The sequence below is a fragment of the Vulpes vulpes genome, chromosome 12 (assembly GCF_048418805.1).
Source record: "Vulpes vulpes isolate BD-2025 chromosome 12, VulVul3, whole genome shotgun sequence".
In the NCBI taxonomy this organism is placed as follows: Eukaryota; Metazoa; Chordata; class Mammalia; order Carnivora; family Canidae; genus Vulpes; species Vulpes vulpes.
Genome location: NC_132791.1, coordinates 91,526,446 through 91,542,114, shown reverse-complemented (window position 1 = coordinate 91,542,114; position 15,669 = coordinate 91,526,446). Strand labels below are relative to the sequence as shown.

General features: G+C 35.4%; 1 protein-coding gene across 1 annotated transcript in view; it reads right to left on the bottom strand.

The window, feature by feature from the left end:
• The window catches only part of LOC112920437 (uncharacterized), a gene marked incomplete at its 5' end in the record, with an annotated part of 293,948 nt that overhangs the window by 255,062 nt on the left and 23,217 nt on the right, over window positions 1-15,669 (bottom strand). The window contains one exon of the mRNA XM_072731939.1: window positions 13,560-13,722. Within this exon, the coding sequence (XP_072588040.1) occupies window positions 13,560-13,722 (163 nt within the window). The remainder of the gene's footprint in view (window positions 1-13,559; window positions 13,723-15,669) is intronic.

Below are 15,669 nucleotides of genomic sequence, written 5' to 3'. Positions count from 1 at the left end.
TCTATCAAGAATGATGCGTCAGTTTTAATGACCCTAAGGGAAAGCCATGAAGAATGAAAGAATCCCCAGATGCAAAGACTGGAAAGAATAGTCAGGTGTTCCCTCCTACAACAAAATGCTACAGTAACCACCTCAAAGAACAGAATGAAAGAAACTCTGAGGAGTCAAGAGTAAAGGGGCATCTGGGAATTCTAGGTGAAAAATGAGGAGACATTACAGGATCTCAGCTTCTATTTCTTCACCTGAAACCATGGGGATCATCACACTTATCTCCCATGGCTTTGTACAAAAAAACAAATTTGTTCACAAAAATTCCTGCCCCAGTGCATGGCATATTAATCTAATAAATCAGAATGAACCAATCTAACATTTTTTTTTCAATCTAACATTAAAAAAAAATTTACATATGGGGGTGCCTGGGTGGTTCAGTCCGTTAAGCATCTGACTCTAGATTTCAGCTCATGTCATGCATGATCTCAGGCTTGTGAGATGAACCCTGAGTTAGGCTCGACACTCAGCACAGAGTCCGCTTGGCATTCTGAGTCTCCCTCTCCCTCTGCCTCTCCCCACTCCTGTGTAAACTTTTTCTCTCTCTCTCTCAAATAAATAAATAAATAAATAAATAAATAAATAAATAAATCTTTTTAAAAATTAACATATGGTAATTGGATAAAAGTGCTTCTTTTTATTTTTTAATTATAAACTATACCAAAATACATAAAAGTAACAATTAATTATATAATGAATTCACTGTATCTCTATTACCTAGATTTACTAATGATTAATTTTTGCCATGTTTGTTACATTTATATATACAGGCATATACATATGTGTATACACTCACACACAAGAAAACTGAAAAATCTTAAAAGTAAATCAAAAACATTTTGACATTTCACTATTAAATATTTCAGTATCCATCTCCCAAAAAGGGTCATTTTCTTTATAACCCTATTATTATGACACATTACAAAACTAGCACTAAAAAAAAAAAAAAAAAAAAAAAAAAAACAAAACTAGCACTGATTTTTTTTTTTATAATAGACTTTTTTTAAAGAGCAGTTTTAGGTTTGCAGTAAAAGTGAGCAGAAAACACAGAATGTTCCCACATACGCCTTGCCTCCCACACATTCATTGCCTCCTCCCATCAACATCTCACACCAGAGTGGTCTATTTGTTAAAATCAATGACTCTTTGATTGATTGATCAAAACACTGACTCAACCAATGCTGCCAGATCATTATCACACAAAATCCATAGTTCACATTATGATTCCCTCTCTGTATTTACATTCTATGGATTTTGACAAATTGTAGAGTCACATGTATCTACCACTATAGTATCATATAGAACAGTTTCACTGCCCTAAAAAATTCTCTGTGCTCTGCCTATCGTAGCATCCTTCCCTCCTACCCAACCCCTTATCTTATTATTGCCTCCCCATTTTACCTTTTCCAGAACGTCATACAGCCTTTTGCAGAATCCTTATGCAGCCTTTTCAGATTGGCTTCTTTCACTTAATACTATTCATTTAAAGTTTCTCCCTGTCTTTCCAGGGCTAGATAGCTTATGTATTTCTAGTATTACATAACATCCTGTTGTGCAGTTTATCCGTTTACCTATTGAAGGACATTTCGGTTGTTTCCAAGTTTTAGTAATTACAACTAAAGCTGCTATGAACATCTGTATGCAAGCTTTTGCTTTTTTGTGAAAATATGTTTTCAGTTCATTTGGGTAAATATTGAGAAGAGTGATTGTTGGATCATGAAGTTAGATTGTATTCCAAAGTGTACCGTTTTGCACTCTACCAGCAGTGAATGAGAGTTCCTGTTGCTCCACAGCCTTCCCAGTGTTTGGTGTTTTCATTGTTTTGAATTTTGGCCATTCCAATAGATGGGTAGGGGCATCTCGTTGTTTTAATCTGCATGCCTCTGGTGACTTAGGACATTCAGCAACTCTTAATATGTCTATCATGTCACTCATTTTCTTGTTGTTGAGTTTTAAGAGTTCTTTATATATCATGGATAACAGTTCTTTTTCAGATGTGTCTTTGGAAATATTTTCTCCCAGTCTATGGCTTACCTCTTCATTGTCTTTAGTGTTTTTCACAGACTAGTTTTTAATCGAGTTCAGCTTATAAATTATTTCTTTCCTGGATCATGCTTTTGTTGTTGTATCTAAAAAGTTATCACCATTCCTAAAGTCATCATAAGTGTTTCTTATGTTATCTTCTAGAAATTTTGTAATTTTGTATTTTACATTTAGGTCTATGATCAGTTTTGAGTCAACTTTTGTGAAAGGTGTAAGGTTGGTGTCCAAGGTTCTATTTTTCTGTTTTGTTTTTTGGGGCAGTTGTTTATTTGTTTGTTTTTGGCATGTTGATGCCCAGTTGTTTCAGCAACATTTGTAGAAAACACTGTCTTTTCTCCACTGAATGTTTTACTCCTTTATCAAAATTCGGTTGACTATATCCGTGCTCATCTATTTTTTTCTCTTATTATCTTACATTTATCTTTCTTTCATCAATCCCACACTGTCTTGATTACTACAGCAGCTAATTTTTTCATATCTTCTAGTAGCCTGTCTATATCCCAATTTCCTTGATTATTCCAGAAACATCCCTGGAAAAAAAATGGTTTTCTGGAAATAGTTCATTTGTGAGAAAATTTTAAGAACCTAAAAACAAAAACTGACAATGGATGAATGTCTATAAAGTCCAAAACTTTCCTTAAAATACATCATTTTCTGTGAGACCTAAAGATAGAATAAATCCACTCTACCATGGAAGAAGAGCTCGGTGAAATAATTGTACCACTCCAGAGATAATTATTTTTAAAAGCAACTCAATCTGAATGAAGGGTAATCAAGACTTTGCTATACTAATTTTGCAAGTTATTATCAATTAAATTTGAAATGCCACCTCATTGCTTAAAGGTCTTGTCATCTCATGCATGGCTAGTACATTTCAAATTTATATGGAGAGTAGCAATTTATGTTCTTAGCAACATGCTTTTCTTAAAGTCATAACATATCAAGGGTTTCTGCAGGAATAAATGAATTCCTATACATTAAGACCAACACTTGGCACATAGTAAGTGCTATAGAAGTATTATCTATGATTATAAGAATAAGATCTTTAGTGTGTATCAGAATCTTCTAGAGGGTCTGTATTAAATTTATATAATCTAGGGCTCAAAATCTAGAGATTCTGAGATAGTGGGTATGGTTTTGTTCCCAGGGATGTACATTCTAATTAGCATCTCAGATATCCCGATCAGTATCAGGATATTATTGCATTTTATCTGAAGAAGACAAGAAATAAGGATAAGAGAGAATTGGTGTGTCATAGCAGCAAAATGGATAGTTTGAGAAAAGGAAGTCTTCCGCAAAAATAACAAGGAAACCCATGGACCATCTTGGTCTACTATGTATAAAACCGTGATATACTTAGATAACAGAGCATGGGGACAGACATAAAATACAAACTCATGTGTGTGCATGCTCATGCACACAAAAAAGTTAATGCCTCCGCTTAGAGACTTTGCCACTCCACGAGCATCCCAAGGCACAAGCCTTTGAAAATTTAAGTAACCATAACAGCGCAAAGGGGCATTGAAAAAATAATCCTGGAAAAGGTAAATTTTCATCCTTCCCATACACCACACAGGGAGGGGTTTTTTGAGACAAATTTTAAAGAAAATTGGATTTGCCAGCTTTGAAGTGTTATTTCCTGTTTTACTGAGAGGTTACCTTTTGAAAAATAATAATAATGCAGGGTCTATTCTCTTAACCTTCATTCAGATGGTAGTTTTTCAGAATCAATGGATGAAATAGATCAATATTTGACTGCCTAAACATATATAGGTGTGGATATATGTATATGTAATGATTTTCTTCTTTTTTATTAGCAATGAATTTGAATGGTTTCATAGAAAACATACATACACTATTTCTTCATACAAAAGAAATACAGACACAGAGAAGACTCAAGAAAATGGTCCAATATTAAGTGATCTAAATGAGAAACTGGGGGGGGGGGGCTCTCCATTACTAATAGAAGAAATAATTCAAGTGAAGCCTAAATGAAAAATAAGCTTTTAAAAGCTGTATTATTTCCAAGCATTACATAAAGTTTCTCGGCAATCTCTCAGAAGCTGCTCATTTCTGTTGAGTACTGTTTGTTCTAATTGTCTCTGGCTTATAGATCATATCCCTGATAGTGTCACCAGATCATTGAATGACCTTGGGATAGTTGCTTGCAAAACTTGGTTTCTCTGTTTACGAAATGAGGGTAGTAATCCTTGACACCCTCATACTTCACTGATGTATTTCAAAAATTAATGAGTCATAGAGGCTTTGAGCTGCTCTGATCAAAGGCACTGTATATAACTACAAAGAATTGTTATTATTTACCAGTAGGCCCTTTTTATTGTGCCACTAATGAGCATTGTGGTCAGTAATAACTTATCAGGGGGGAAAAAGAGATTAAAGTTAAGAAGGTTGTTCCTCTCCATATTCAGATATAATTCTTGTTAATATTAATGGGTGTTATGCAGACATATTGAAAATGGGCTTCCTGTAGTCTAACAGTTCCTCTTGGGAAGTCTTTTGTAAATATACCTACCCAACATCCTGGGTTTAGAGGATTGCACATATTGGGAGTTTTTCTTAGATGTGTGCAATTTCTACAGAGAACTCATGTTTCAACTGACTTGGGACATAGGATTCTGCATTGAAAGTTCATCGCAAGATGATTTTCTTCTATATTCCTTTTCTCATCTTACCGATCCTTAAGCAATGTCACTGACAAATTTCTCTGTCTCTCTCTCTCTCACACACACAAACATACTCACTTTTTTTCACCTCACTTTTCTTTTTCTTTTCAACTCACTTTTCTTTTCTTTCCAAATTTTCACTTAAAGAGGCTGAGTCAAAGAGTTGGTCTTGTCGCAAATTTTCAATTCCATACACTTTCTCTTTCTTCTCAAACCATGTTTCACTGAACCATTTCTATGTTCTCACACATTAAACACTCAGAGTGAGCAACTAAAATAGCAAAAATTTTACATATTCAGCATGTGTTTGAAAAGATTTCAACCTTTCCAAATTGATAGATGGCACAGAATCATGATGGTACAAATCAGATTTCAAATGGTTGAAGAAAAGTTTCTAAATATTAACAAGAAAGTAGGCGATTTTATTTTACTTTGTGCCTCCTAAAAGTACATGTCAAAAATCTTTTTCCGGTAATATTTAGAAGCACTTTGGGTCTCTGATAGGCAAGAAGGAGTACAACTTCTCAGAGGCTCGGCAGTCCACCTATCTCTGAGCAGACTTCTTTCTCAGCCTGAGGCTTCTCTCCCATGCAAAGCTCTATCCTAAAATAAACAAAGCACTCAGCCACTAGAAGCACTTCAGCTGAAACATTTGTGAAACAAGTACATTCTTCAGTACTCAGGGTAAATGAATTTTTCATGAGCTAAGATCTATGCAGAAAAGTTTTCATGAAAATCTAGTATTTTTTTCAGGAAGAGTTCCACAGAATGAAATATGTTCCAGCAAAATTCATACATTTAAGCTTTAATCTCCAAAGTGACTAGCTAAGATGGGGCCTTGGAGATAATTAGATTTAGATGAAGTGGTGAGAGTAGAACCTTCACGATGGGATTATGGCCCTTTTAAGGAGAGCCAGAGAGTCCTTGCTCTCTCTCTTTTCCCACTATGTGAAGATATAGGGGAAGACAACCACCTACAAACCAGGGAAAGGAATCTCAGTAGAAACCAACCATGCTGGCACCCTGATCTGACTTCCAACCTCCAGAAGAATGAGAAAACAAATGCCTGTTGTTTAAGCCACCTAGTCTGTGGTATTTTGTTATGGCAGCTAGAGTTGAACAAAATAAAGAACAGTAGCAAAAGGCTGTAATGATTTGTTTAGTCTTAACATATAAAAATTCTAATTGGATTCATGACCTTATACAGATATGTTAGGTGAATGGTTCAGATGTTTCCGCAAGTATTCTTTTATCCAATATGCTGTGTATCAAATGCCCATTCAATAAATATCTAATTAGCAAATATTGAACTCCAGGATGGGTGTTGGGTAGAAAGACACACAAACAAATAGGACCAAGCTCCTACCTTCAAGATGAGCAGAGCATGATAGCGATATGTCACTTACTCCAAGAATACAAGGTAAGAGATGACAAGAGAAGAGCAGGAGATTGGGCTTTCTAAAAAAAATAGTAGTAGAATGTGACTAACTACAGATTGTGGAGAAGAATTTTATTTTTAATGTATATATTCGAGGAATGACAGTCTTTTTTTAAGGTGAAACAGATATCTAAGGTACAAATTCAATTCAACGAATTCATAATGCTAGCCAATTCTTTTTAATGTTCTGTATTTTCAAAATTACAGAACGATTATTTTGTAATTCATTATTTTACCAGCTTAACTACAAGGAATGTCACTGAGTATTTAAGCTATTATAAACATGCCTCAACTTTTTTTTTTTTTTTTGGTTCTACCAAATGCAAGATGAAATAGTGTTATCATTCACTTCATAAAATATATTGGTCCATATCCTACAGAATAATTTAAAAGATGTCAAAAGCACTTAATTGATCTAAAATGTCGCTTCTTCCAAAATGCCAGATAAAAGACAAAGAGTTTTACATTAAAAAGCCATATTCCTTGAATACTGTGAACTGCTACTAACAACATAATGTAATGGGTAAGACTGTCTGTTTGAATCCTGGCTCAGTGACTTAGCTACAAACCCTTCCCAAGTGACTTAGTCTCTCTGTGCCTCACGTTGCTCTTCTATAAAATGAAAATAATAATTTGTTCTTAAGGCAATTATGATGTTAAATTATGAAAAATATTTAGATTCAGTAGGAATGTAATGAAATTTCACTATTGTATTTTTAAGAGTCTTTTTCTGATTTGGATGCCGTTTCTTTTTCTTATCTAATTGCTCTGGCTAGGACTTCCAGTAGTCTATTGAATAGAAGCGGCAAAAGTGGGCATTCTTGCCTTATTCCTGAAAAGCTTTCTACTTTTCACCATTGAGTATGATGTTAGCTGTGGGCTTGTCATAAATGGTCTTTATTACATTGATGTATAGTTCTTTATACCTAATTTGTTGAAATTTTTATAAGTGAAATAGCTAGACAGAAAAAGACAAATACTGTATGATATCCCTATATGTAAAATCTAAAATAAATAAATAAATAAATAAATAAATAAATGTCAAATTCAAAGAAACAGCGTAGAATGGTAGTTGCCAGGGGTGAGGAGTATGAAAAATGGGGAGATGTTGATCAAAGGTACAAACTTTCAGCTGTAAGTTGAATAAGATCTAAAGATATAAGGTACAGCATTGGGTATAGTTAATAATACTAGATTATGTACTTGAAATTTGCTAAGACAGTAGATCTTATGCATTCTCACCAAAACAAAGTATACCAAATCATCACATTTTACACTTCAAATATATTATAATTTTATTTTTAAATTATACCTCAATAAATCCGTGAGATAAAAGTGACTTTTTTGTCTATGACAAAAGATTTTTAAATATAATTAAGATGATATGTATGAAAAGTACCAAATCCTAACACTCCACATAGTGATGTTAGACTCTATTAGAGAAAATTAGTATCAGAGAACATTTATATGCTAAAGATATCCATGAAAATTTTGGCCTATCAATTATCTCTACAACACTCACTCATTTATTCATTCATTCAAAAATGAGAGTATACTTTATGTTTTCTCCCAGGCTCTGTAGCTGGTGTTGAAGATTTAAAAAATAAAAATGGACCTTGATGTAAAGAAGCTCATGGAATAAAGCATCTTGACCTATTTATTGAAGTAAATATTAAATATCATGTATGGGGATTTCTTTTCACTTGAACACAGTGTAGCATTCTCATTCTGCCTTATTTAGCACAAATTTTCATTTGTTGATATATAACTGAGGGCTGAACTTCTGAAGGAAATTTGGTTGTACAAGGAACTTCATAAGAGAATGGGAGGAGTTGGGCAAAGAAGAGAGAACAATTATTAAATCATTTGTCAGACTGATGCTGTTTTGCTTTACAAATACACATGATAATCATGTTTTGTGTGGCATTCTCAACATGATGAAATTACAAAAAAGTTATGTAAAAAGTAGCATGCTTTGCTCTCAAACAACAAACAAGAAACCTTTTCATTAATATCTGTGTTTCAGAAATGTTGATTTGTCTCACTAAAGGTGAGAGGATATCTGGCCAAAATGTTAATTAACAGCCACGTGAACTTGCCTTGAACTTTGAACAAGCTTGATTGTTGGTGATGGTGGACTACACATTGATAAAAGATAAAGGGGTATGGCTAGAGATGTCAGGAACCACTTTACTATAATTTTAAATACAGGAGTTTAGAATAGGATCTAGAAGTTTGATAGAATATGAAATATGAAAATCTACTGAAGATTATTCAGCTCTCCTACTTTGTCTTTTTCTACATATAGTTTTATTAGCACATATAAACCAATACTCCAAATCCTGTCTCCAAATCTCCTTCCTTGACTCAATTCCACACAGAAGTGGGATGGCTTCCTGTTCTGGAACATGCCCTGGTAGGCTCCTGGACTCCCATAGGAGTGCATAAGCCATGCCCCATGGCTTACTTGAGTATTAAAAGAAAGGCATTTACCATTCATTTGAAATAAAAAACCTTTGCACTTTAGACTTGCAACCAATAGTATAAATTCTCTGACGGTTTAGGATACTGAATCTTTAGTTCTAAGGAATTATGTTAATGGAGATTTTTAAAGAATGATCAATTCACCAATTCACCCAATCTTTAGATACATAAAATGGTATCCTTGGACCATGTCTATACACCAGAGATAGATGCTTGTAGAATTAGTTGCCTTATTCATTATTAGGTTGCTATTATGTTGTGTGCCCACACATTTTTTTTTCATGATATAAATTTCTTCAGTGATCCCAGTTGCCTAATTATCAGCTTTAATAGCTCCTACTATTGGAAAGGAGGTAAGAGAAGATGGAGAAAAATTTAAGTTTTAATATGAACTAAAATTCTTTCGAATCACAGCAAAAAGAGATAAGATGTAAAATAAGTCTCAGTGAAAAGAAGTAACAACTAATAACATTTTTTTGTTTTGGAAACCTCTTCACTTAGAGGTGCTGATAAAATATAAAGTGACAACAAGCAAATAATTGATTGTGGCTGCATTAGATAAAGATTTCCAGAGCAAAAATAACATCACTGAAATGTATTTGTTCATTCTAGATGGTAACCTGCTGCTTCTTCAATGCTAGTCTGCTTTGGCAAGAATGTCTCCATCTGAAACCTTTTGTTTCCTGAACATTCTGGTATGGTCAAAACGTATGCCAGGTAACTAATGAGGAATTGCAAACTGAATACATAAAATGGAGGCTAAGTAAGGAAAAATCTGAGTGCCATCAATTGGACAGTAAATTTTTCTTATACAAATATAACCATGCATTAAAACTAAAAAATAATTCCATGAGGTTTTTAATTTATAAAATTGTATTTCTGCTCTCTAGAGCCATGTTTCACATTTGTAATAATATAGCATTCTCCCTGCTTACTTCAGAAAAGGCACTGAATGTGGCAGATGCTCAGAAACTAGGGACCATGACAGTGTCATTATGGTTTCTCTCAGATTAACATGTGGAAAATCACTACTGCTTTTTTCCCCACTATGAAATAATATTTGTGCTCTTGTTCTGTTTATCTTTATGGTTTTATTCTTTATATCTTAACTTATATTTATATTTAAGGTAATATTTAAGGAGTGATAGATAAGCAACTGTATTGGTTAAGTAATAAAATAGTTTAGCTCCTATTTTAAAGTCTATTAGTCTTTTTTTTTTAATTTAACACATTTCCTAGCCTATTAATCTGCTACAATTATGGTAAAATACAGCTTGTCTTTTCTGTGAACTTTGTGGGGTTGATCAGCTTCTACAGGATTTATGTTTTAATTGTGACTCCTGCTCTAGGCAACTAAGAAAGGCTCTGGAATGGGTGTGGAATGGAGGAAAAAGTTAGGAAAGGGAAGAGGAGACAGAGAGATTTTTAAAAATCAGACTATTTTCTTTACTGACCACAGAGTAGAATGTGCTTTGGCTTACAGAAAATATACTGGTTAATCTGTTAAAGTGTCATATGAAATCCATCTTTTACTTACGGAGATTTTTTTAAAGATTTTATTTATTTATTTGAGAGAAAGTGAACAAGAGAGAGAGCACAAGCAGAGGGAGCACCAGGCAGAGGGAGAGGGAGAAGCAGGCTCCCCAGTGAACAGGGAACCCGATGCAGGGGTCAATCCCAGGACCCTGGGATCATGACCTGAGCCAAAGACAGATACTTAACTGACTGAGCCATCCAGGCACCCACATAAACCAATTCTTAAAACCTCCTGAAAGCATAGCTTCCTAATTGAATAAACTAAATATATGAATTATTAAAATCGAGAGGAAACCCTAGTTACCTGCAACTGATTAAGAACAGGTACATCATATACAATAAATATTAGGAAACGTCCAGGAAAACACCTCCCTCTTGCAGCTAAAAAAATAAAATTATTTTATTTTTAATTCAATATTTATTTGAAAAACAGTGTGTTATTGTTTCCCTGGATTCCTTCTGTGATTAAATTTGTTAACACTATGCACTTAATTGCTTAGTTTTACTTCTTACTGGATAACTCTCAGACCCAACTCATCCCATGTCTTTCCTACATGTCTACAAGATATATAAAGTCAGTGCAAATATTTCTAAAGAGTTCTATATACTTAGGTAACTAAATTGCCCAGTGGTAACAATTAAAGTAATATGTCATCATTTGCATGACCCTTGAAACGGGACCTCTCAAATGACTCCAAGATTCAATTGACTCTCAAATGCATGCTCCCTGCAATCCACCACTGCTCTTTTGGTTTCATAGTATTCAGTCTTACTGTTTTCCTCCAAGACATACAACTGTCAGGATCTCCCACTTTCCCATAGTAATCTCTGTACCAGACAATTCTCAGCCAGTCCTCTTGATATTTTAGTACAGGTCCTTTGAATCTCTTTATGCAATCTAGAGTCTCTTGTCACCCCCACATCTCCCACCACAACAAAGCCATGTAATATTAAGATGAAAAGCAATCCCACTCAGTCCCTATATAAACTAATAGGTATAGATAAACAGTTTGAGAAAGGACTCACCCAACAGCACTCACCTCTGCTGGGACCTTCTATCTCCATTTAAACACCTTGACTTTTATAGGTGTCAGTTCACCTTTACAATAGCAACAAAAAGTAAGCTAAGTGAAGCACCTGGGGGTGCTCAGCCAGTTAAGTGTACAACTCCCGATTTGGGCTCAGGTCATGAGAATAAGGCCTGCATCTGGCTCCATGCTCAGCACTGAGTCTGCTTGAGATTCTCTCTCCCTCTCTATCTACCCTTCTCCCAACTACTCTCACTCTCCACACCCCCCAAAAGAAATAAATTAAATCTTTAAAAAAAATAAGGATAGCTCTCAACAAATATGTAACATGGACCATAAGAAAAGAGAAACATTGGGATGCCTGGGTGGCTCAGCAGTTGGGCGCCTCCCTTCAGCTCAGGTCTTGATCCTGGTATCCGGGATCAAGTCCCCCATCGGGCTTCCTGTGAGGAGCCTGCTTCTTCCTCTGCCTATGTCTCTGCCTCTCTCTCTCTCTCTCTCTCTCTCACTCTCTCTCTCTTTGTGTCTCTCATGAATAAATAAATCTTAAAAAAAAAAGAGAGAAACATTAACTGCCAGGCACTTGGACACATTTTATTAGTCTTCATCACAACCATAAAGGGCGTAAATTATTTCATTCTACTCTACACAGAGATTCAAATAAATTCATATAAATACCAGAACCAAGGATGAAAGCTATGAGCTCTAACATCAAATCTGAAGGATTTTCCTGCGACAAATGTTCAGGAAACTTCCTAACATGGTGAAGACGAGAACATGGAGAGTGTTGGCCTGGGGAGGGGACTACCATTTTTTTTCTCTCCATGTGCCCATGCCATTTAAGGAGCAACTTCTTTGTGCTGAATGCTTTATGAATGGTTCATCTCTTACAACTAACGATACACTGAAGTATGTATCACTCCCCTGATATTTTTTCCTCTTTAGCCTGAATCAGCTTACATTTCACAAACAACAATAAAAGCAACAACAGCAGCAACACACACACACACACACATATACACACACACCCCTGGAGCTAGCCATGTGGAATTCCTGTGTTTTTATGTGGGATACATAAGGTGGGTGACTACAGAGAAGAAACACTTCTCTCTTTAGTGGCACTGAGCACATAATGCTACATATAGGTAAATAGAAATGCATATAGAAAACAGAAAAGGTATGTATACAACGGAATATTCCTCAGTCATTAGAAATGACAAATACCCACCATTTGCTTCGACGTGGATGGAACTGGAGGGTATTATGCTGAGTGAAATAAGTCAATTCGAGAAGGACAAACATTATATGTTCTCATTCATTTGGGGAATATAAAAAATAGTGAAAGGGAATAAAGGGGAAAGGAGAAAAAATAAGTGGGAAATATCAGAAAGGAAGACAGAACATGAGAGACTCCTAACTCTGAGAAACGAACTAGGGGTGGTGGAAGGGGAGGTGGGCAGGGGGTTGGGTGACTGGGTGATGGGCACTGAGGGGGGGCACTTGATGGGATGAGCACTGGGTGTTATTCTATATGTTGGCCAATTGAGCACCAATAAAAAACAAATTTATAAAAAAAAAAGGAAGAACTGGTTTGAGAGAAAAAAAGAAAAGAGAAAAGAAAAGAAAAAAAAGAAAGAAAAGAAAGAAAAGAAAAAAGAAAAGAAAGAAAAGAAAAGAAAAGAAAAGAAAAAAAGAAAAGAAAGAAAAGAAAAGAAAAGAAAAGAAAAGAAAAGAAAAGAAAAGAAAAGAAAAGAAAAGAAAAGAAATAAAAAGAAAAGAAAACAGAAAAGGTGGCACTGGAGTCAATGCATCCATAGGTTAAAGACGCCTTTGTGTGGCATAAATCACAACAGTTAAAATGTACTACAGGTTAAGCTTCCTAAATGGCGACTTCACAATTACCAGAGTGTTCACACGGGAACACAGTGCATATGCAAACAAGTCCAGGTTGTTTCTTAATTTTATCCAAGTACCTTTATGCTGCTTTGGGGTTTTATCATAGATAGCTCATAATATGCTACAAATTAGCACTCTCAACTTGAAGTAAAACCAGAGGAAGTAAAACAAAATTATGTGAGGGCTGGGATTGATATTGATAAGTAGCAGGAGTTCTGCTTGCTAAAATGTATATGAAACAGAAGGGAAAAGATTTGGGTGGGTCATAAATCATGTGTTCTAGACGGGGCGTGTTGGTGAGTAAAATCAGTGGATAATATGATGCGTAGGACTGACATTTCAACTTGTCATTTTAGAAAGAGACATAATCTTACATTTCTAGATATATATTTGAATACTGACCTGTTCCGAGGAAGAATTTCCAAGCAGAATTACTCTTGTCGGAACATATCTTTCAGACGCCTCGCTGTAGGCAGGGGTGGCTTTGCTGCCTTCTTTATGGGGTTCAGGTCTCTTTCTGGAACCCACTGCCTCTTCAGAATCCATCTCCTTGAAGCTCTCATCTATTTATCCCAAAAAGACCAAACGAAATGTGACTTGCTCTTTGTCACTCTGACATTAGCTTAACTAACACACAGTAACCTAACCACTTTTTTTTTTCCTAATAGGGGATAAAGCTTGGTTTTCCATAATCTACAGTTTAGCAAATTATTTTCTATTTAACGTACTAGGAAATTGCTAAGGCCCAGAACAAGTTTTAAGATTAAAACACCAGCCCAACACCAACAACTTTTATTCTTCCTGCCATGTTCACAAAGCAAGTAAAGTACAGGCTCTGCATTAAGGCCTTTTTCCCACTTATCAAATACATCCCAAAGTGTAGATACTCTGGTTTCTGTACGTTAATATTACATGCTGTTTATGTCAACATCTTACCATTTGCTCACCATTTTTTTCTGAAACCAACTTGGGAGATGAATAAGTGTAGGAGAAGCCAGAGCACTCGGGTTCATTTTCAAGTTAGGATCTCTGAGAACAGTTCCTGAGCTTTGCAAACACAGAGAGACTTTATTTGGGCTGCCTTGTTGTTTGCATAGAGATGCCTGCATTTATTTAAACGGTATGTGTGTACTTTCTTTCTCTCTCTATCACCTGAAAACAGTATCACCTACAAAATGCATCTATTCATCGAGCTAGATGTACACTGTAAATATAAAATACTCCTCTCTCTTCCAGACTTGGAAAAAAAAAAAAAACGCTGGAAGATAAAATATGGACTTTTCCATGCCTCTGAAGTTAGAATTTTAACAAAAACCTGGACACTTTTAACCAAAGGAAGAGAGCTTGGTTTTCCAGAAGGACAGGAGGTGGAGGTACTGGGAAAGATCACCAGGCTGCAGTGTCCAGAGGACGGCTGGCCTTCCTTCTTTGTTCACTTCTTTGTTCACCATATTACCTTGCATAAGTTTTTAAACTTTCTAAGTCTCAGTAGATCCCCGTGTACAATATAGCTGGTAAAGTGCCTGATTATTCATTCTTCAAATGCCATAAGACTTTTGAAAGCTCACAAATGATTTCGTAAACCTATCAGGTGCCACCTGTAAATGTGTACCTGGATGGTTTCCAGGATCCAAGCTGCAAAGACATGTCAGAACGGAAGGGACATAATAGGTATAAAAATGCATTGCTCAATGCCTAGCACACACAGAAAAGATATTCAATATGTGTTTGCTGACTCACAGATTAGAATAAAAATATGGAGATCTCACTATCTTAAACCTAACCATTTCTGATAACTCAATTTTATGTGTCTGCATGGCTAGGCTGTTGTGCCTAGTTATTTGTTCAAACACCAGTCTAGATGTTGCCATCAAAGGTAATTCTTAGATGTGACTGACATTTATATCAGTAGACTTTGAGCAAAGTAGATCCCCCTTTATGATGTCAGTGGGCTTCATCCAGCCATTTGAGAGCTTTAAGAGTAAAGATTAGGGTTTCTCCCCAGAAGAGAAAAAATGGAGTCTCAAGACTGCAACATTATTTCATATTGAGTCTCCAGTCTGCTGCCCTGTGGAATTGTGACTCAAGACTTCAACTCTTGCCTGAATTATATATCAACTCTTACCTGAATCTCTACCCTACCACTATGTCCTAAGGATTTCAGACTTGCCAGCCCCCATAAATCTCTCTCTCTTTCTATTGGTTCTATTGGATTCTGCTTCTCTTGGGGAAACCTAATTCTTCATTCAAGTGAGGATCCCTCAAAATGAGGGATCAAGTTGGTCTGAAAAATGAGTCTGTTGGGTTTATAAAGACAAAAAATAAATAAAAAGTTATAAAAATTCATAATAAAAAATAAATAGAAAAATAAAAAAAGCTAAGGGAAGATGTATCTAGGCAAGACTAAAATTTTTCAGGGATACTATTCTGTAAATAGGAATGAAGAAGGCAGCCTAACTTTCAGGATTGTTAAGAGGTTTAAGTAAGTTCATATTTACCCTATTTAGAATTG